This window comes from Vipera ursinii (assembly GCF_947247035.1).
Source record: "Vipera ursinii genome assembly, chromosome: 1".
NCBI lineage: Eukaryota > Metazoa > Chordata > Lepidosauria > Squamata > Viperidae > Vipera > Vipera ursinii.
The window spans coordinates 207,958,019-207,980,698 of NC_139512.1; the positions used below are offsets into that span (position 1 = coordinate 207,958,019).

The window sequence follows — 22,680 nt, forward strand, 5'->3', positions numbered from 1 at the left end:
TCCATTCTGGGCCTCGGCAACAAAAAAATGGCTACCGGTTCTGCTGAAGTGGTGCGAACCGGCTGAATCCCACCACTGGTCCTGAGACAACTTTGCTGATGCCAGATGGACAACAGAAAAGGCAAAGGAATTCCAAAAAAAGAGTACAGCTTCTTACTAGGTAGACCACTACATATTGTGGATAGACTTTCAAAATCTTCTTATCTGTCTACTGAGGATCTTGTATGACCACCAGGTTCAGACCTGGGAAAGGAATGTAAAAAAGCTCTTTGTGGCTTCAGGCTATCACTGATGACATAACATGAGCTCAAAGAAGCAATTAGTGACAGATAGTCTTAGGGATATGATGTCCAGTGTTTCACAAAAAGTGACAAAGGACTGAACAACAAGCCCTATCCTGGATCTTTGCAGTCCAGATTTGGTATCAGAGTGGCACACCAAGAGGCAAGATAGGGGCAAGGAATATTATTATGCCTGTAGAACAAAGCTGATATGAAGCCTGGTTCAGAAAGAGAGAAAATTGCAAGTTAAGAATCAAAAGAAAAAAGAAAAAGAAAAAGAAAAAAAAGAAAAGAAAAAGAAAAGCAACCCCTATTACAACTGCAGTCCTTGGGAATTTAATATGAGCCAGCTTTTTGGCTATCAATGCCTTAAACTTTGTCTCAGGCATAAATCACTTCAGTGTGTGATTCACCTGTAGCATAAAGCTTCCCTCTGTTCAGTTCCACCAATTTTCAGTAATTCACTATTTTTTTTTAAAAAAAAGATCTATAAATAGGTATTTTAGAAGCATCAAAATATTTAATTTTAAATTAAAGTTTATTTTAATTTATAAAGTATTTGTTAAAACAGGTAAAACCTGAATACTGCTGTGTAAAATTTTTAGGAAGGATTTGTCTCCTCCATCTTGGATGTAAAAAAAAAAGAATTCTGAACAGCAGAATGGTTTAAGTAACTGTTCTGCTTTTATGGGTTTTCAAAGGGATGTAAATGTAAAATTATCTCCTATCTTGGATAAACTCTCAAGTCTTGAGATTATTAGAGGTGTTCTAGTCTGTCAAGCGATCTTGCTGAAAGAACGACTGCATTAAAGTCATTCACATCCAAGTAATTTTAATATCACTAAAGAACATCCCTCATTTAAAAAAAGCCTCACATAATTAATGGAATGAATTACCAAGGGAAGTTATGTCAGTTGTACCAAACTGTTTGCTTCTGGTTTACAATCTTGAGAGAAAAAATATAATTAACTACTGCACGGACACAGTGGGGTTCTCCTACATTCAATTTCATTCTTGTTAACTCAGAGGAACAATGAAAATCCGTAATTAGCACAGAAGCAGCGGGAACACAGTGGCTTTGGCTGGGATTTGGCCTGTAATATTTTTTGCATATAATGTAATGTTAGCTTCAGGACACCATTCTTTTTTTACAACCAGGAGAGGGCGCTCTTTAAATAAAAACAGAAGAAACAGTACAAAATCAGATAAATATGTTTCTATTGTAGGGATATCGTACCTCCTTTCTTCATGTCCCAATATTGAGAATGGAAACAACAATATGTCATTTTAAAAGCCAAAATCTAAGAGCAACAATTGGAACCAATACAAACTAGATTAGAACAGAAAAAAACAAAAAAAGAGAAATGACAGGAAAAGCTAAAAGTGCAGTAAGAAGAGAAAGTAGAAAAAAAAGAGTCATAAAGATTTGTAAATTACAAAGAAGTAGCTTCTGATATTCTTCACAGCACACAATTATACTTTAACATCTCTCTAAAGTAAGATTGTGACTCTCTACAATCTATCCTGTCTAATAATCAAAACCATAAATTACAAGTTCATTTTTTTTCATTTTTACGCAAAAAGCCCATAGGAGGTTTTCAGGTACCAATAAATACAGCTATTGACCAATCTCTAATCAAAGAAATCAGTTTGTCTGTATATAAAAGATTTGGGAAGAGTGTTTTCCAAACCTTTCCCAAAAGCCAAACCTTTTCATAATAAGAATAGGCTACTGGGATCCTCTGTACTGCCAAATTCTTATGGTAAATTATTATGCAGGCAGTCCTTACTTAACAACCCTAAGTTGAACTGTTGCTAATGAAGAAGTCACCAAGTGGAGAATTGCATAACCACAAATGATTCTCATTCGTCCAGGTCACGGTTGTCCCAAAGGCGCTTTTTCATGAGGGAACTGGACTTTCTTTTTTCTCTTTGAAGACATTTCACTTCTCATCAAGAAGCTTCTTCAGCTCTGAGTGGATGGTGGGGAATGGAAGGATTCTCTCAACGGGGGGGGGGGAAATACAACATCGTCTATCTCCAGTCTACAACCCAGTCCTTTCAACAGTTCCAAGAAGACTCCACACCCATTTGTACTACTCAGGTAACCCTGACAACACAGATAAGCCTCCAGGTGGCATCAACGACTCTCTAAAAGAATATAAATCCTTCCATTACCCACCATCCAGTCAGATCTGAAGAAGCTTCTTGGATGAGAAGCGAAACATCTTCAAAGAGAAAAAAGGAAGTCCAGTTGCCTCGTGAAAAATGTCCTTTCCTTCTGGAAAGATACCAGACCATTTGGTTCCACACTTTCTGCTTTTGTTTGTCTCCTAACCACTCTCCAAACCTTTGGAATGCTTGAATGCCCACTTACTGTCTCCTGCACATTAAGAGCAATATGACAACACCAGCAGATGGGCTGGGAAACTGTAGGACGTGCTTACAGTACTTTCTTGAAATCTCTTCCTCTCTATGCTCTCTGCTCTTTGGGAAGGGAGGTGGGTAGGAGAGAAAAAAGTGGTATCTGTCAGTAATCTCTCCTCTGCCTAGTCCACGGGTCGGAAACCCGTGGCTCTGGAGCCGCATGTGGCTCTTTCAGCCTTCTCCTGCAGCTCCCAGTCGTCCTCCGCCATTTGCAGAGAGAGAGAGAGAGAGAGAGAGAGAGAGAGAGAGAGAGAGAGAGGCACTTCCCTTCCCTCTCTCTCTCTCTGTGTAAAAAAGAGAGTGGCCTCACGCTGTTCTCGGAGAAGCTGACAAGCTTATTGGGTGGTGCTCCTGCCTTTGCTGCGTCTCCACAGGAAGCAGGAAGCAGCAGAAAGCAGCAGCAGCAGCTCAGGAGAGCCAGCCCAATAAGAATGTGTGTCAGCTTGTCTGAGAACAGCGTGAAGCCATCTTGCCAGGTGAGCAGAAGATCGGAGAGAGGGAGCGGGGGAGAGAGAGAAAGAGGGAGGGAGGGAGAAAGAGAGAGAGAGAGAACTCATGCAAGCAGCCTTTATTTCTTTTTAATTAAACTCTTCAATCAAGCTCTCCCCCCGCATGCGCGCGAGAGTTTTGCAGCTCCCAGTGTTTTTTCCCCCTCTGGGAAATGGGTCCAAGTGGCTTTTTGAGTCTTTAAGGTTGCCAATCCATGGCCTAGTCCTTTCCCACTTTCAGTGCTGTTGCATTGCTTTCGATGAGTAGAAGAGCTAGCAGCTTAGTCTATTGAAATCCCTGTCCAGTCCCTCCACTCTGCTAGTGTGTTGAAGTTTTTCTTAGTTCACAATACAACACCTATTTATTTATTTATATCCTGCCTTGTATCATTTTTATAAATAACTCAAGGCGGCAAACATACCTAACGCCCCTTCTTCTTCCTTCCCCTCCCTCACAACAACCACCCCGTGGCATGAGTTGGGCTGAGAGTGTCAGCTGAATTTTCTGTTCTCCTCCATTCCTTCTTGGGACATTTGGGGAGGAACTCTGACGCTTCTTGGAAGAGTTTGAAAATGAACGAGCTATTAAACAAAAATTGTGGTTTACGCAAGCCATAGTTAATTAATATGCCCATCTATTCGATGATATTGCACCATTTGTGAGCCAAACAAATATTAATGTAATTAACTTTTTATTATATGCAATCCAAACTGGGAACTCCAGCTTTACTGCAAACCAAACTTTTCAACCTCACACAGTAGCTGTTGTGGGGAAAATAGGAGGAGGAAGGAGCATGAGGTATTTTTTACTGCCTTGAGTTATTTATATAAATAATAAAGGCAGGAAACAAACAAACAAATCTGTGTTCCTTTTCATTCAAAACTGACAGAGAGATCAGCCTGAGGCCACGATAAAAGCTCATTTGACCAGTTACATATAGAGAATGCCAGATTGGAGATGGAAGGTTAAATATTGTACAGGCATCTGGCTTGAATGATGTCTATTTTTTCTCTCTAATAATTGAGTCAATACTTGGGATTCAGTACACAGCTTTCATTTACGATTACACACCAAGATTCTGAAAATTAACACCATTAGCTTTGGACCAGGATCTGTTTTAATTATCAATTAGTGATGAACTTTAAACTGGTGTGTTCACATACACGTTTGTGTCTTAGGCACAAATATGTATTTCAACCAGATAGACAAAGAGTTTATAAGTGGAGCTGAAAAATAGGAAATAGGGAAAACCATGCCTGGGCCACATTCCAACCTCTGCACAAGGCTGTTGTTGTGATAAAGGGCTTTAAGTCATACATTTAAGCACGGACTAAATCTAGGTATCATTTTGTTCTTTGACATTCAAGATGATACTGTAATACTGTCATGAGATGTCAGTTAAATCTCAATCAGTCTTTTTTTTTAATCAAATACTTTTAAAATGGCCATTTCTTCCCCGGGCCCAAATGTTCAAACTACACCAGAAATTCTAAAGTGCAGGTAGAATTGTTCTGCTTATCCCAAATTTAACAGTTATTTCTATTGTTAACCATGTAACCAAAACACATTGATTAAAAAGTGGGTTGTTGATTCTATTGAGTAGGACATTCCTGATGCAGTGCATTTATTGCACCGGTTTGCATTTAAGAATATATTATAAATATAAATATAATATGGAAAGGCAACAAAATTAAAAACTGGGATGAGGCTTTTGCATTGCCTTCATTCTGCTTCCCACAGATCTCTCCCCTGGTTAATCAAGGCAAAATTCAGGAATGTTAGAGATATGCCATGAATTTTCAATGACGGCTTACCTATGGCCACAGCATTTCTCTGTTGCACATTCCCAGTGCAATGCCTTTAACATTAAACATCTCTTCAGCTTTTGGGAAAATTCATCCTACACAAATCTTTATGAAATGAGGGTCATGCGTTTTATTTGAGATCAGGACAAAACTGAGACATGCTCCATTTTGGCCAGTCAACCTGTCCAATTCTCCAAGAGAATGGCTGAAAAGAGGCCCTACTCAAACAGACCATGATGTGGTAGTTACTGAAGGTAAAGCCTGTGGTGAGGACGCATCGCCTCAGTTTCCTTGGCAGTAGTCTGGAGAACCCCTGGTCCTTCAAAGCAGAAGTTCCCAACCTTGGAAACTTTAAGACTTGTGGACTTCAACTCCCAGAATTCCTCAGCCAGCCAAGCTGGCTGAGGGATTCTGGGACTTGAAGTCCACAAGTCTTAAAGTTGCCAAGGTTGGAGACCCCTGCTTCAAAGGACAATCAAGAAGCAATCTGAATGCAACTTCATTCCTGCTATGTTGATCCCTCCCACACCATCACTTTCTCCAGCATGGAAAAAAAATGTACTGGGACACGGTAGCAATTCAATCATCCTGTGGTTGTTTGTCTCACCTGCAAAACTGCCTGGAGTGGTTCATGTTGGGGCCTGCTTTAATATTGCCTTTCTCTGGATCGTAGATGGTGGTTGCTCGTGCGTAAGCTCCTCCAAGGATAAAGATGAAACCATTGAGAGTGACTGCAGGAGCATATTTGTTATCTGTCAATGGAAAAAGCAAGATTGAGCTTGGTTACCAGGGTTGGAGCTAGAATTAAGCTTCTCATTTATGCATCCCTCTTATTTAAAGATCAGTCACATTTCTTGAAATCTCCAACGGCCACCCAAAGAAAAATGAGGAAATATTTTAGCTGCTGTTCTTATTGTGGGTTGTGTTCTTCATCCCTAAACTTCTGAAAGGCACTTTTAAAAGTTTGCGGATCTTCCCCACTCTTAGCACACAGTGGCTGTAATCCAACAGCACTGTCACTTCCCATATCGGCATGTATTCTTGCGTCTGCAAAAAAAATTACGGCCCTCGTAAAACTGAAAAGATCCGCCAAATTATTTCAGACATGGAACCGCAGCCCATTTTTGAGACAAGATTAGTTTCTAAGCAGCATAATCAGATGGTGTTAGAAATTCCACACTTAGTTTTGAGGTGAATCGATATTCCAGCCTAGTCCCTTTTGATCGGTCTCTTTTCTTTTTATTCTTATATACACAGCAGGGAAACACATACTGCAGAACAACTTTTCTCAACCTGTCTGACCCTGGATTATAATGTGTTATAATTCTGATAATCTGTCCTTATGGGATTTAACGAAATATGAAAATACTGCAATGGGGCAAATGACAAAAGTTGAAGACATATTAAGCGTTCCCCAATTCTTTGTCCTCTGGTAGTATCAAAGTACAAATTCTGCTGTTTGTAGCTGACATGCAGTACTAGCTGCCAATTTTTAAGACCTGGTCCTCCATGATCACTGGAGCCTTAACACAACATGTCTGCAAGCCAAAAGATACAATCTACTTGTTGTCACACTTAACCCAGCATATTATGTTACACCAGGGGTGTCAAACTCAATTTCATTGAGGGCCACATCAGCATTGCGGTTTCCCTTGGGGGGGCAGGGGGTGTGGCCTATTGGTTGGGCGTGCCTGGAGTGCGTGTGGCCTACTGGATGGGCATGGCCAGCTCTACATTGTTTGCATCAAGGGTTCCTATGGGAGCCAGGGAAGGAGTGGGACAGATCTGAGGGTCTTTGGCAGGAGTTGGGACCAGGGCAAGTGCCAAGGCATGGTCCACTGGAGGCGCCTCACTGTTCCTCTCAGGCCATGCTGGGGGGGGGGGCTGGACAGTGGTGTGGAGGTCGAATGGCCAGCCCAGCCCTCAAGCACCCATAGCACTAAGCCCAGCCCCACTCCCCAAGGGGGCACCCAGCTGCTGTGCTTGCTCTCCTTAGCCAGGTTGCTCATGATGGGTACAAGGGCAAAGTCAAGAGGGAGGCCCACTCCCTCTCCTGGCTTTGTATCCAAAGCTTCCTTAGCAATAGGATGGGAGACCCCCCCAGGATAGGCCAGGAGGAGGGGGCAAAGAGATGGTGAAAGGGCAGCAAAGCAGGACTAAGGCAGGACTTCCCTCAGACCCTCTCCTTCCTTCCTTCCTTCCTTCCTTCCTTCCTTCCTTCCTTCCTTCCTTCCTTCCTTCCTTCCTTCCTTCCTTCCTTCCTTCCTTCCTACAGAGGTGGAGGTGGAAAAATATTTAAGATGAGGGAGAGAGAAAAACAGGCAAGAAATGCAGCTGGGGAGGTGTCACCCTTTGTGAGGAATGAAGAAATGCACCATCGCCTGGAAGTGGCCAGCACATGGCCCTCGCCTACTTCACATATCTGGCTTGGTGGGCTCTGGGGGAGGGGATGCCCTGAGCAGCGTGAGAGTCGATGTTACCTGTGCAATGCTGCCCAGCCCCCAGCCTGCCCAGTTTCGGCAGGTAGTGGGGCGCTCTCCTCACAGCACCGAGAGGCTGAGCCAGGTGGCGCAAAGCTCAATGCCGCCCGGCCCCCAGCCTGCCTGGTTTCAGCAGGCAGCGGGGCACTCTGTCACAGCGCTGAGAGACTGAGCCAGGCAGTGCAAATCCAAAGAGAAGCGCAATGCCGCCCAGCCCCCAGCCTGCCCAGTTTCAGCAGGCACTCTTCTCACAGTGCCGAGAGGATAAGCTGGGTGGCATGAATCTGAAGAAAAGTGCAATGCTGCCCAGCCCCTAGCCTGCCTGAAGTAGGCAGGGCCATGTGCTGGCCACTTCCAGGCGATAGTGCATTTCTTCATTCTTCACAAAGGGTGATAACCTCCTCACCATGTGCCCAGGGGAGAGTGCCAATGCGGCAGGGGCCGTTCCCTCACTGTTTCCAGATGGCCTTGTGGAGCTAAGACTGAATTTATTTCAACATGGATGACCACCACAAAATTGTACATTGGCTCCTGGATGGCCTGGGCTGGGGCCAAGGCAGTGGGGGCCGTTCCCTCACTGTTTCCAGGATGGCTTCGTGGGCCACATGAATCCACTTCGCAGGCTGGATTCGGTCCCTGGGCCTTGCGTTTGACATGTCTGTGTTACACGATGTACACTTTTTTTTAATCTCACTACAGGTTAGCAAAATAGACACAGCTCTGTTTATTATGCACATTGGCATCTGTTCTTTTCCATGTTGTTCACCGATGAAAATAATTGAACAAGTTTAAGAAAATATTTCCCCCGACTGATGTTCACCTTAAACGTTTTTTTGTTTGTGCAAAGTGTGAATAATGGAACTGACTAGGGATCAACTAGAACTCAGTTGACTTCTTAGAGTCAGGTTACATGTTAGAATTCTGTATAAACTCTGCACACCTGTACTTTAATAATAGCCATATGCTTTGAGAAAGACAGATGTAAGCACCTCACCTTTTCACATTCAGTTCCCGGTCACAATACATTTATATGTGGGCATGAAAGGATTTGTCCTCCCTCCACCCACAAAAATCTCTGCCTAAAATTCATTTTTAAAATATCTCTCCTTCTCCTGCTCCCTTATGTATCATTAATTTTAGGTCTCAACTCCCCCAAAGCAGAAAGAGTTACCTGAAAAGGAAAGTGAAGATAAAAAGATAACACCCAAACTAGATAATTACCCTGCAACTTTAATACCATTTAATCTGTATTCTTTAATACAGTCTTTTGAAATCTGTACTGTTTGAGGATGTTGATCGTCTTCTATCACTCCTAGCCAGCACTGGAGTCTAACAAATCTGTAGAGGTACTAGATGGAGAAATCCTACTTTTAACTACCCTTTTAAGAGAAAACTAATAGTCCAAACAGATAAAAAGCAAGTCATTTGTCAGCCTTTTCTTGAGGAAAATTAAAGTGTGGTTATTGCTACTGATGTGAAATATTATTTGGATGTGTCCTTTCCATATATGCTGATCACATTTCCATAGCTCCTTTCATGGGACCATTACTTTGCAAAATATGTATTAATCTAATAAAGAAACATTAACCTCAAAAGCCCAGAGGGATATTCTTTTGGGTTGTATCAAGGCAGAAATACATAAACTCCCCAGGAGGTCAATGCCCTGCTGTGGATATCACTTTGTGGTATAAAGAAATGTCCCACTTTGAGGTTTTAATAGCAGAGTTTTGCTTTTGTTTCTTCTGAAGAGTCAGCAGTTTCTCAGATCTCCTGCAGAAGAATCAGCATTTTATTGTGTGCTTTCTTTTTCATTTGTTTCCCTACAGTGTACGTTTATTGTGTTTTTAATGACCCATCAAAAATAGTTACACTTGTTTATTTTTCTGAGCCAAGTTCTATTTTGAAATTTTAGGGAGAGGAATATGGCATAAGTGGTCACTGATCTGGCTTTTTGGACTGTCCTATTTTGCTGTGGGTGCTTGCCAACATTTCAGTGATCATTTTATCTTAAAAAAGGGAAGGGATCAACATTTTAAATCAGTAGATCACTCATCTGGCGCTCCCAATGGATAGCTTTCAGGGACAGTTATATTAATTATCCCCTCCAGCTATCCTAAGCAAACAGCCCTCTGTTTTGGGTGGCAACAATTCTGTCCTTTTTGTCTGTAGCAATAGATAATAATATTGCAGCATAACTACTGTAAGTAGGTTTTATTTTATCCATAAAGGACTAGAATTTTACAATAAAATCAGAATCAGAACATAGATCACATCTCCAATCATCAAGCCTTTGTCAACTAGGGGCTGAAAGGGGCTGTGTTTAAGATTAAATCATTAATAATAAAAAACTAATATTTTAAAAATATTGGGGAAAAATAGTATGCGAAAAAGGGTAGTGGCTATAAACTGAATTAGAAGATACATCTCTATATAAAGGCTGAATGACATTGGATAATCAATATAGTCTTTCACAAGATAATACCTCTCAATCATCAGGTTGATTATTTGTGAATCTGAACATATGGGGTCTGTCTTGCATACCAGCTTTGAAATCCACTCTATAAAATACATTGACTACACTGAATACAGAATAAAGCGAGCAGAGTTTTTAACATGTCCCTATACTGCACCTACCTCCACATTCCAAGCTACCTCTAATTATCTTTGCAATACAGCTGAGGGGGGGGGGCAGGTTGTACAAATTCACAGATGCCATTTGGAGAACTATAATTAACCACAGCCTAATAATTAGTTCTTCTTCTTTGGGTTATTTTTGGTTCATGCATGTGGATCCTGATAGAAAGGTAGTTCTGCTAAAAGCTGAGTCCATCTTGGATCAAAGATCTAGATTAGACTGAACCCTGAAGATCAGTCTTTGGGACCCAACAGTAGTTCAAACATAAGCAAAAAGGATATTCTCATTAAAAAGTTGCCGCAGAAGTTGCTGCTGGGCAAAATACCAGTCTGACACCTGAGGATATTTGTTAGAAAAACACTGAAGAATTCGGATATCTTGTATCTGTATCTATATCTATATCTATCCACACACACATACCCACACTATACACATACACTCACTCACCCACAATTCTCCATATTATTTCAAGGAACATGAAGAAGCATTGGCAAAACCAACTCTTGACAGAGGCAGAGTTTGAAAATGTCCTTTGGTAAAAAGAAACTATCCAAACATGCAATTATCCTAATGAAAGAGACCGTAAGGATGGCAGGGAGCAAAGATAATTGATCAATTACACTTACCTAAGAAACTGAGGTAAAAACTACTCAAGGAACCCAAAGGGCTATGACATCATGGAAAGAACAACAGACTCTGTCAGAACCCATTCCTATTTCATTTCTGTCTATCCCCTCTGACCCAAAATCAAATCGCACCTTTCCCTGGATTCTGCCATACTCCCAAGGGGGAGGGGGCTGTGCCTGCGGGGTTATTGCCTTTGCTTCCTCTTTCCACTACAATGTAACCTTTTGCTTTGTTTATTGCCTCTGTGTCCTCTACTCCCCCGCTGCAATGTAACAATTTGCTTCTTGCATTATCTCTCTCTCTGAAGTCTATCTTCCTAAACTGTCAGCTGCAATAAGGAACGTAACCTCAGTGCCTGGTTTATGTCTATGCTCTCAGAGGAAGGTCTGAAGAAGCCACCGACCATCACTACGTGAGCTGGAGACGGGCCAATGTTATCGTCCTTTTTCCCACAATGGACTTAACACCTGGGGATTGGCTGTCCCACATGGGACGGGCGGACTATGGGGTGGGGTCTTGTTTGGGTATACTTTAATTCAGTGCTTTTTTTGTAAAAGAAAAAGGTGCCGGAACTCACACATGTCATACAATCCGCCTTGCCTACCCTACAAGGTTCCATCCAAAAAAGGTGCCAGAACTCCGTTCTGAGAGTTCTATGAGAAAAAAAGCCCTGCTTTAATCTATCGCTCTGCATGGGAAATCTCAGATCCTGTCTATTAGGCCTGCTATAATCTTCTCTTAATAAAAGTTCCTGTTGGAAGAAATCGCTTCCAAGAGTTCTACTTTCTTAAGATGTGGAATTGAGGTGGGTCCTGACAGACTCTCTGAAGTAGAAAGAGGATGAAGTAGTAAAAAAATAGGAGTATCTGAAATGGAAATGTGGGTCCATATTCCAAACAGAGAGTTTGTACACCATTATGTCCTGATGGTTACCAATGCCATGATACATACAGAATAGATTTAGTTGCTTTAGGAGCTGGATGTATTCCTCCTTGCCCCATCAGAGAAGGGAACCAAAGTTAGTCTCCTGTGGCTTTCACAGTTTCAAGGTGGAACAAGATTGGAATTCAGATGGTCTTGTGGAATCCTAGTAACAACCCTTATTGGAAGCAGCAGGAAAGCCTAAAGGACTATCCTGGCCTTCTGCAACTGAAAGGCATCGCTAGGGAGTTGTAACTTATATCCCCTTTGGGGAAAAGAAGCTGTTCCAGGAACTGCAGTCTACTATAAGACTGCCCATAGTTCACTGGACCACAATCTGGGCTAATATACATTCAAAGGCCTGAAGTATGGGTAAAAGCTCTACCTCCTGAATGCAACAAACTGCATCATTCCTTGATCAAAATGACTTTGCTTGCCAAAGCTAATAGTGTATTTCAGAGTAGTGAAATAGTAGTATATTGTCAGAGGCAACATCAGATACTGAGGGAGTTTGATAGTGAAGCGCCTACACTACAGCAGAAAACTTAACATCCACACCTGTGGAATGCATGCGACATGGGAGATGAGGTGACTAGGAACCGCACCTGTAACATTCTTGTCTGGGGGCAGGTAAACAGGGTAAACCCAGTTGAGTTAACCAGGTAGTTTAAGATAACAAAGCATTCTGAGCTGAAAGAGATTGCAAGTTAGCTTTCCAGATCTTACACTGCTTCACCTTCGTGTGTGTGTGTGTGTGTGTGTGTGTGTGTGTGTGTGTGTGTGTGAGAGAGAGAGAGAGAGAGAGAGAGAGAGAGAGAGACTTCTTAGTGTTAATTATTACATTAAATAATTCACTAGTTCTAGTGTGGTAAAGTTCCTTACTTTGACAAGTGGTGTGACAATCCCATGAACAACTTGTTTTACAAATAAAAGAAAGATGGGATAAGAAGCAAATGTAACAACTATTTGCTTAAACGTTTACTACATAATTTAGATACCTTTACCAATATGCCCTTAAACCAGTGGTGGGATTCAGCCAGTTTGCACCACTTTGGTAGAACCGATAGCTAATTTCTTGTTGCCCAGGCCCCGAATGGACTTCCGGAAGTGGCATCCACACAGAGAACCGGTGGTTCACATATTTGAATCCCACCACTGCTCTAAACTGATCATAGGGATAAGGAATCAAACTCCAATGGTAGGCAGTCACCATGTGAAAATGTGCTTCTATCAAATCTATGAAAGGAAACCTATGCTCCTAAGCGAGAAAGGTAAGGATTATTGTCAGGAAAATCATACAAAATTTCAGTACCTCAAGGTAAGTAGTGATATTCTTTGGGCTTAATTTAGAGTCAAAGAAAGTCACTATTTAACATGGATCCTTATGTAGCATGGGCATTATCTCCCGCAACAGCACCCAGCTGGGAGAACTAAGAGGGGCTGCCTAAGGGGTGAGGGGAATAAAAGTAATAAAGCATTCCTGACAGAATACTTATAGATGAATGCTTATAGATTTCAGACAATTGTCAAGAGCTCCTGCTGTTCCTTAAAGCCATTAGTCTATGATCCAGGCACACTGGGTGACTGAATTAGTGGCATGTTCTAGCACTGCTAACATGCAAAGCCCCTAAAAGCAATGCAAGCAAGAGAGGAAGAGGAGGAAGAGGAGGAGGAGGAAAAAATAAACAACTAACAAACCCCCAAAAGGATAGGACAGCTTGGCACTTATGGAGCTCCTTTAAATTAGCACTTGAATATTTTCTTCATTCTTCCCTATTCAAAGGGAGAGAGACCACACAATTTGCTATCCTACAATTTCAGGTAATAAGAAAGTTACTCATATATCTCTACTGCATGCTTTCCAATTTACTATGAATCCAACCTATCCTGTGTCTGTGTAAGTTTCACCACTTGGGATTTGGCTTTTGCTACTGTAAAGTCTACCAGGAATATTTTGCTCACTGAACCACACTGACTATCCCCTCTTTATCTCCCAAATTACATAGAAGACAGGCCAAAAAGAAAAAAGCATTCACTAGTGAACTACAAATAAAAATAAGGAAACTGTAGAAAAAAACATTTTGTAAAGAAATTGAACTTTTACAAGTAGCAGTGTTTATAATGAAAGTCAGATACAATTCATAGAATCAGTATTTTTTAAAGATATATAGCATAAAATGGAAAACAATAATGACATTTTTCTGAAAACTCTGCTTAAATGAAGGATATTCTACTACCAGTAGTAAGACAGATTCAGCGACTGCTTGCTGTATTTCTGTTTAGATGTATCCCCTCTTCAACAGAAGTGTAAATAAAACCTGACAGAATCTGGAATTCCCCACCTCTCTCTCTCTCTCTCTCTTTTTTTTGAATCCTGAATTTTGGAAAAGAAACGAGAAGAACCTGCTTCTGCCTCCAAAACATAACCAGCTTCTAATGTATTTGAAGAAAGGAGGCAGGAATTTTGTATTATTCAAAGTGCACACCTACCCAAAAAGAGGAACAATCCCTCTGTGTATTTTGTAGTAATGAATCTCAGGCTGGGAGCTTATCCCTGAGTCGGAAAGGCTAAACAGGTTACAGAAATAGTAATTATTGCTCATGAGTAATTCTAGTGAGATCAAACCTTTATAATGAAAAAAGTGCAAGATCTATTAGAAGAACAAATAGCTAGATTTAGAGTTTAAATCAGAACACATTCTTGCTTATGAAGCAGGGACAATCTCTCAAAGCTGAACTAGAGCGGTGTTATTATTTCAAAGCCTGATAATCCCATGTAAAAATATTAGTTTGGGACAAGCTATCTTATTAGTGTTGCCCATCCCCCACCCAAAATGCTACAGCACAGAGGCCCTGAAGAGTAAAGATTTTGGGCAGACATGTCAAACACAAGGCCCGGGGCCCGGATCCGGCCCGCAAAGTGGTTTCATGTGGCCCGCGAAGCCATCCTGGAAACAGTGAGGGAACAGCCCCCACTGCCTTGGCCCTCGCCCAGAGACCCTCCTTCTACCAGAGACCCTCAGATCTGTCCCACTCCTGCCCAGGCCCCCATAGGCACCCTTGATGCGAACGATGTAGAGCTGGCCACGCCCACCCAGTAGGCCATACACACTCTAGCCACACCCACCCAGTAGGCCATGCCCACCCAGGTCACACCCACCCGGCCCCCTGAGGGCAACCGCAATGCTGATGCAGCCCTCAATGAAATTAAGTTTGACAACCCTGATTTAGGGTCTTCATAGGTTGAGGTATAAAATAAAAAAAAAGTATTAAGTGAAATGCAAAATAAAACATAAACATCTTAGGAAAAAGTGCAAGAACTTTAATTTGTATGCCAACTGCAGATTATCCAGGCAAAATTGAAACACGTTTTGATGTAATTTTCCTGTGTCTGCATGACAAGATAGTTAACTCTTTGTATTATTATTTTTTTATTTTATTCACAATGTTAAAATACAAACTCCAGAAAAGGGGGAAAAATACAAGAACAAAGCAAAACTAAACAAGAAATTTAAAAAGTGCATTAAAAACACATATAACATAGATTGTCTCCCTTAGTTGAATATTCATAAATATATTCCAAGAATAATAGTTCTTCCTCCTCTTGAAACAGGCCCACAAATTATGAACTTCTATAAATCAATTTAGCCAATTAATTTGATCTGGTCTTTATCTAGTTTTTTAAAAAGTTAGTTAACAGGTAAAACCAACAATAAAATTAAACTTCAAAGCCCCCGTCTTGACAATCTTTTATTGTATTTAACAAAGTCCACTACTATAAATCGCCACAATCCTTTATCTCTAGTCTGTCCAGGATCAATTATCCTTGATTGATTCTTAATGATAAAACGTTTCCTTAAAATCCAACTGGGATCTTCCCCAATTGCATCTCATTCCCCAAGATCATAATTCTTTGTAGTAAACATCTCTGCAGCATGTCGTTGTTCAAAGAATTCTCCTACAAGTTGTAATGCAGTGTCTCTTGACAATTGTTCTGTGATAAGATATAGCATCTCCATTTCCCAATCTCCATCAATCTTCTTGAGAAAGTCCAGTCCATGACTCATCAATTTGGTCATTTCTAAGTCTTTAAATTTCTTGCCCTTTTCAGCTTTCTGCAGCAAGCATGCCATTTTCAAACCAGGCTCCTTCTCCTTCAAATCTGCCAGGAACTCCGATCCATCTGGTTGCAAGTCTGGTGAGTGTCATCTTTGGGTTGCTTTAAAACTCTTGTTATTTTATCAAACTTTTCATCTAAGTTTTCAATTTGAGTTTGTTTTTCAAAGGCTTCCCAAAGGGCTTTATCATTAAGCTGGTGCATTATTTACAATTTTAATACCATCCAAAACTTTCCCGTAGCTGAGGTTTCCCATCCAAACATAAATAGTACCTCTCAAGGACAGAGGAAGTAGATATATCGTAACAAAATAAGCGTAGAAAGAATTGAGCTAATATTTCCCACAATGAAAATGGAATAGAAAAAAGGCAGATTCCCTTCAGAAGTTAAAAGAAATAAGACTAGCGCTTTTAAAAATTAAGAGCGTACAAAATCCTTATAGTGAAAAACTGATGTAAATGTAAATCAAATTCGATTGCCTTAACTACCCCAAAAAGTTGGTGTTATAAAGCAATAAAAAATGCAAAGAAATCACATTAAAATTCAGCAAGGAGTTAGAATAAGTCAGCATTCAACCAGTTGATTAACCGTTAAAAATAAGAATGAAAGTGAAAAAAGAAACTTCTTTTGCAATTAAAACCTGAGGAATTGATAAAAAGAACAAACAATTGAAAGGAAAGGATAAAGACATGATCCTCTAGCTCAGGCATGTCAAACTCATGGCGTCAGATGACGTCGCACGATGTATTGGGACTTTTTCTCCATTGCCGGCAATGGGGTGGGTGCAAATTTGGTGTTATGCATCCAGCCCGTAGGCCAGCAGTTTGACATGCCTGCTTTAGCTGCTCCTACTGAAAATTGCAAGCATTGGGATTCCTCTTCCTAGATACGTCCATGATCATCTAAGGATGGTCTTGAGTCATTCTTAGTTATCCCTGTTTGAACCTGGGAAGTGCGCCACCAAAGAACAAACTTTGGCAGCAAAATCAGTTATTTGTCAGCAGGAGGAAAAAATAGCCATTTTCAGAGGACTACTTTCCCCAAGATATTATCTCTTGTGTCCACTGTGCATAAGGATGTAACAATGGTTCCAACTTTTCAAAGAAAACCACAGTAATCATTTATTATAAGGTAATTTAGGGATATAAATTAGACCTGGGAATTGTGCATCTTGATACATTAGGTCCTTGTTTAGTGATCACAATTCGGACTGGCAGTGCTTTTTTTGTAAAAGAAAAAGGTGCCGGAACTCACACATGTCATACAACCCGCCTTGCCTACTCTACAAGGTTCCATCCAAAAAAGGTGCCGGAACTCCGTTCTGAGCGTTCTATGAGAAAAAAAGCCCTGCAGACTGGCAACTTGGTCAATAAGCAAAGTCGTTTGCTCAGTGCAATCACAACTGTGCTTATGATCTTACTTCAGCTTTCCTTTTCTTTACAGATCTGCAAAGGTGTAAATGTGAGAACTGCTGCAAAGTTACTTTTTCAGCACTGTTGTAACTGTGAATCCTTGCCAAAAGAGACAGTCATTAAGGACTACCTGTACTATGTTCATATTGCCAGGATGAACTGCACAACGTAAGCTTGCAGAACAAACCAACTCTGAAGGAAGGAAGGATGAAAACCTCAGGAAAGTTGGTATCTCAGTTTCCCTCTGGAAGACTACATTGCTATTTACAAGGCACTTATATATTTTCACATGCAGCAATCTCCACCATGTGAGAGATTACATATATGCAACCATGTTGTTCCTTTTCGGCCCTTTTCAAGGCAGGAGTAAAATTCCAAAGCTTCCATCCAACAGAAGCCTCAATGAGGCCAGAAAGAATTACCGTAGAAAATGCCATCTACCTGATCATGTTCCTCAGGTACGATATAATGACGAAAAGCACTGCGTACCAGGCTTGTAATATGTACATGATACTGCAGTGGGAACGGATAACTGTGAATTCTGATTAATCTCAATTTCTGTTTGCCCCCTTCTCCATTCTTAGGCTTATTTTGTCTTTTTTCCACATCAGGTTTGAGATGTTAAAAAAGTGTGCATTAAAGTTTTTGAGACTTTTTCCTTACCTTCTCTAAACAGGGCTTTCTAAATATGCAAGATCACAACTGTCAAAGCATCTTCGCTTTAATAAATGTGCAATTTGGAAATTCTCAGGAGAACCAAATCTGTCTCTTTCTTTAGCAGACTCTCGGTGGAATGGCTTTTGATCCAACCAGCCATTTGATAGACTTCTACTCCATCTTATGAGTGTCTGCTTCAGAGACTGTCGAAGGGTTGCTTAATATCTAAGTGCAACAATGAATGCGGCTTGGCCTTTTTTTGCATGTTGGACTGGGGTTTGGGTAACTGGCACATTTATAGCTTGCATGTGCAGTGATTAAATAATTAGGGGAATTATATCCACAATAATACATATTAAAACCACTTTCCTACATCCTTTTTTCCTTCATTATTTATTAGGGATGTCTTTTTAAAAATCAAACTTTAATTATACACCAATTACCTGTAGTTCATCTGGAGAGTGAAGCCTTTTGGTATTCAGGTTCAAATTTGTCATGCCAGAAATAGCTGAATAGAGTTTGGATTTATTAGAAAGACTAATCCCAAATGTTATAACATTAGAGATGTAAACTTTATTTACAAAGGTTGGCAATCCATTATATTTTTTTCTAAATGGGTGGTTTGAGGGTTAACTCAGCTGTCATTATGGAAATTAACATTTTAGAGGGGTTCAAGGAAGCATGGCCAATGTTTCTAAGTTAAGACAAGACATTGAGAAGTTACCAGATCAGGGAAAGTTGTCCATCAGAGAATATATTCTGTTAAATGGAACAGTTTAGTAGTCAGGTTTATTTCAATCCTATGCTTTATCTGCACTATTGGATATTTGTGCTAGCAACAACTGATAAAGTCTGCAGATTGAGCAACTTATTTTACTAATGTTTGCATTTTGCAATTTCAATTAACTGTATTTTGACTTACAGTGATATATATTTGTTTTATAATGCATTATAAATATATGTAAAAGACAGATAAAATATTTTGAAATAAAAATGACTACTTAATATGGCTAATGTTTCTGCCGAAATAGGTTAAGACCTTCATCATGCTAATATCTTATACCAGTGGTTCTCAATCTGTGATATGCGGACCCCTGGGGGGCCTTGATGTCATCACAGGCTTGAAGAAATGTTATACGGTAATTTAAATCTCAAGTTATGTCTACGGGGTCTGTGGCCACAAAAGATATTTAAAGATGTTCCATGGAGGAGAAAAGGTTGAGAACCACTGCCTTACACTATTAGTTCTTACATGTGCATCCATGCTTATGTTCACTATGATTCATTCTAAATAATAACTATATTTGTATCTATGATGTTTCATATATAGATGTTAAAGTTCTCTTCTGGTTTGATGGATCTATGCCTCAGGAATTACATCATAGAATCATAGTTGGAAGTAGCCTCAGAGGTCATCAGGTTCAATCCTACTTGGTCCAAGATTGCTTGAGCATTTCTAGTTTTCATGGGGAAAATATCACTTCATGAAAGAATCTATTCCACAGGAGACTGATTATTCATTGGAATGCTAAAGAGAATTAAGTACACATTTTCTTCAAGCAACAACTGAGCCACAATAGTGACTTTCTACTGATTCATTTCCTGGCCTGTATGATAGAGACCAGTTTAGTATTGGTAGTCCATGTTTAGTGACCACAGTTAGGATCAGCAACTTGATTGTTAAATGAAGTAGGTTGCTAAGTGAAATGCAACTTTGCTTATAATCTTACTTTTGCAGACCTACAAAGGTTGTAAATATAAGTATCGGTCATAAAATCATTTATTCATCATTGTTGTAACTGTGAACAGTTGCTGAATGAGATAGTTGCTAAACAAGGACTACCTGTCTAATAAAAAAGCTTGGTTCAACTTTCAAGCTATAAGTGTTTCCTATCCTGTACAATCAGTCTAGGTTAGTCCAAAAATTAATCAACATTATTATACTACCACGAGTAACAACCAGAAAGATGCACTTTAACTTTGCATCTGGAAATATTTTAGCCTTTCTAAATATTAATAATTAATTGTGATTTTGTAAACCTGCTATTTACTCTTAAAGACTTCATCAGCTCTTACAAAGAACAGTTGGCAGAAAAAAAGGGATTCCTCTTGATATTCTATGAAGATTTAAAAATTGGTTTCTTCTTGCCCCCCCCCCACTTAAAAATCTAAAGCTTAACAGGATATAAGCACCACTTTGAATAATGAAGTTCTCTCTTGTGTTTTAGCAACAACAACTGGCTGCATTGTCAAAAGGATTCTAAAAATAAAGTAAGAAAGAGCACTCCAGTTGTCATATTACTAGATTGCCATTTAGTGAAGTCAACTTGAGCTGACTCCATACCACATCAGAACAACGATCCAGAAGAAATCTCAAAACCAAAACAGAGCAGACAACTCAGATTGCTTTAATATGTGGTTTCAGCTGCAGAATAGGCATCGCTAAAGCGAAAAGCGAAAATGTAAACTCTTGAGGATGCAAATAATAATCCCACCCATGTACTTCAAATGACAAAAGAATATAAAATATTTCTCATGCGTGATGACTTTAGCAAAGAGGCAACAAGGCAGATGGGTATTCTCTAAAGCACACTTGAAAGCACTATGGAAAATTTGTGACTGAACCTCACCTTTCAAAAGATTTTCCTTTTATTTATTAAAAACCTCTCTCCCTCAAATATTGTCATGGTTTTAGATTCAACTGAAAATGGAGTAAGGGAATCCATTTTATCTGTAGAAGTATCTGCTCTATTTTTTAACATCATAATGAAATCTTTGTATTTCATTTCTTTAAAAACTGTCACTCAAAACATTCTATTTTTGGACCTAATCAAAATAACAACAGCTTCAATTAATACTCCTTGATGTTTATGCAGACATTTGTCAATTAGCTACTTTTATTTGAGGAAGCATACATGTCGTTTCATAACTTGCAGTTTTGGTACTTTTCTTAGGGCCCTATTTACAAATGTGCAGAGTATTGGTGTTTGTTTGTTTTTTAGACTGCAATGGTTGGCACTGTAATAATTTGAGGATATTAACTGATTTTGCAAATGTTTAAGAGAGCAGGAGTGGGGTTTTCTTTGCATAATGTATTAAGTTTTGCCATTTTGTTAAGAGGACAAGAAAACTTCATAATATCATTCAGCAGATTCTAGGAATAGAAAGTGATGGGGAATGAGGCTGCTTGCTCTAATGCACCAACTTGATTACCACTGGTTAATGTCTTCCTGCTGGGTATTTCATGGTACATCATATGCATGTCATGTCATGTTTAGTTGAGCATTAACAACAGCGAAGGAACAGAGGCAATGTTACACCCGTAAATCAATGCTACAAGCAAGTCCTGAATCGCTTCTTCTGCAATGGGCAAGGGAAAGTTAACAATATGTTTATTGTAGTCTAGAAATCAGAGGACACATGTTCATGATAAGAAAGAATACCTCTGAGTTGGGGGTGGAGAAGCACAACATAACATGTTCACATGGAAACCGTCAAGCATAGAAAAATCACAATTGTAGCGTACGGAAATCTTCTAACAAAACCAAAGTATGAAAACATGTGTGCTCAAATAAGGATCCCTCTATTTCTGAACCATCTTGCATTTATGATGAACGATGAGCATGTGAGCTCCCGTTTGGATTACTGAAAAGTGAGGACAGTGTGGTAAAACTACATCTAAACTAGCCCATCAATATTTCTGATGTAGGAATCATAGGCTAATGGCACCCATTGTCTCTTTGTTCTGCCTTTTCACTAAAACACTCCAATTTTAAAAAATAACCATAATACTATAACAATATATGGCATATATTCCCTTGACTTACTTTGCAACCATGTCCTTTCTCTCTCTCTCTCTCTCTCTCTCTCTCTCTTTCCTTCCGTCCTTCCTTCCTCTTTCTTTTTTTCATCCCTTTCCCTCTCTTAATATTAATTGAAAGCAGGGTGGGGATGGGCTTTCAGGGTGCTAACTCCATTAGCCTAACTAATGAGAAAATTTATCATCTTAGAAAATTATACTTTTCTAATTATTTTCTATAAATACATTAAAATTTGAATTCATTGTCAATAAATCAACAGCATAGGCATTTCTCCTTCCCCATCTTCAAGTCAAAGCTGGAAGCATGTTACTTTTACCTATCATTGGTGACTCTATAAAACTCCATGCATTCGTCTGTGGAATATATGACTGAAGGACTCCAGCAGCTCGGCCAGCTTCATTCACGCCTCCAAACACATAGATCTTTCCACCACAAACAGTTGCAGCTGCAGAATGCACCGCCTTTGGCAAAGGAGCAACTGTCTCCCACTGATTGGTGATGGTGTCATACCTAGAACGAAGACAGATGAATAAACCTAGATGTTAGAGAGATGAATCTTCACCTGTCAAGAAAACATCTCCATAAATATTTTCTAGTCTCATTAATAATGCATCCAGTTGACAATTACCATATTTTTCCAAAACAAGGCTGACTCTGAATGATTACCTCAACAAAAAAGGAAAATACATGTAGATGTAGCTAGCTAGAATTCTTGTGTATTGCCCAACTACCTGATTCTGTCAGCTTAATATTTTTAACATCAGCTGAATCTAATTCTTGAGATTACATTCTCCCAATCCTAAAATAAATAAACTTCACACCAATAAACATAAAAAAGGATAAAACCACCTACAACTGAATTAAGAAGTACAGACTGCCTATAAATAAAGTCTCCATTTTGAAAAATTAACTACTCCCAACTCTCTCTCTCTCTCTCTCTCTGTGTGTGTGTGTGTGTGTGTGTGTGTGTGTGTGTGTATACACATACGGAATATATATATATTCTGG

The 22,680-nt window shown here is 39.8% G+C and overlaps 1 protein-coding gene across 1 annotated transcript in view; it reads right to left on the reverse strand.

Moving 5' to 3' along the window:
* The window catches only part of KLHL29 (kelch like family member 29), a 440,642-nt gene that overhangs the window by 9,834 nt on the left and 408,128 nt on the right, over positions 1-22,680 (reverse strand). Inside the window, exons 11-12 of the mRNA XM_083351877.1 lie at positions 21,989-22,182; positions 5,610-5,754 (exon numbers count right to left, since the gene is read on the reverse strand). Coding sequence (XP_083208003.1) covers positions 5,610-5,754; positions 21,989-22,182 — 339 coding nt within the window. The remainder of the gene's footprint in view (positions 1-5,609; positions 5,755-21,988; positions 22,183-22,680) is intronic.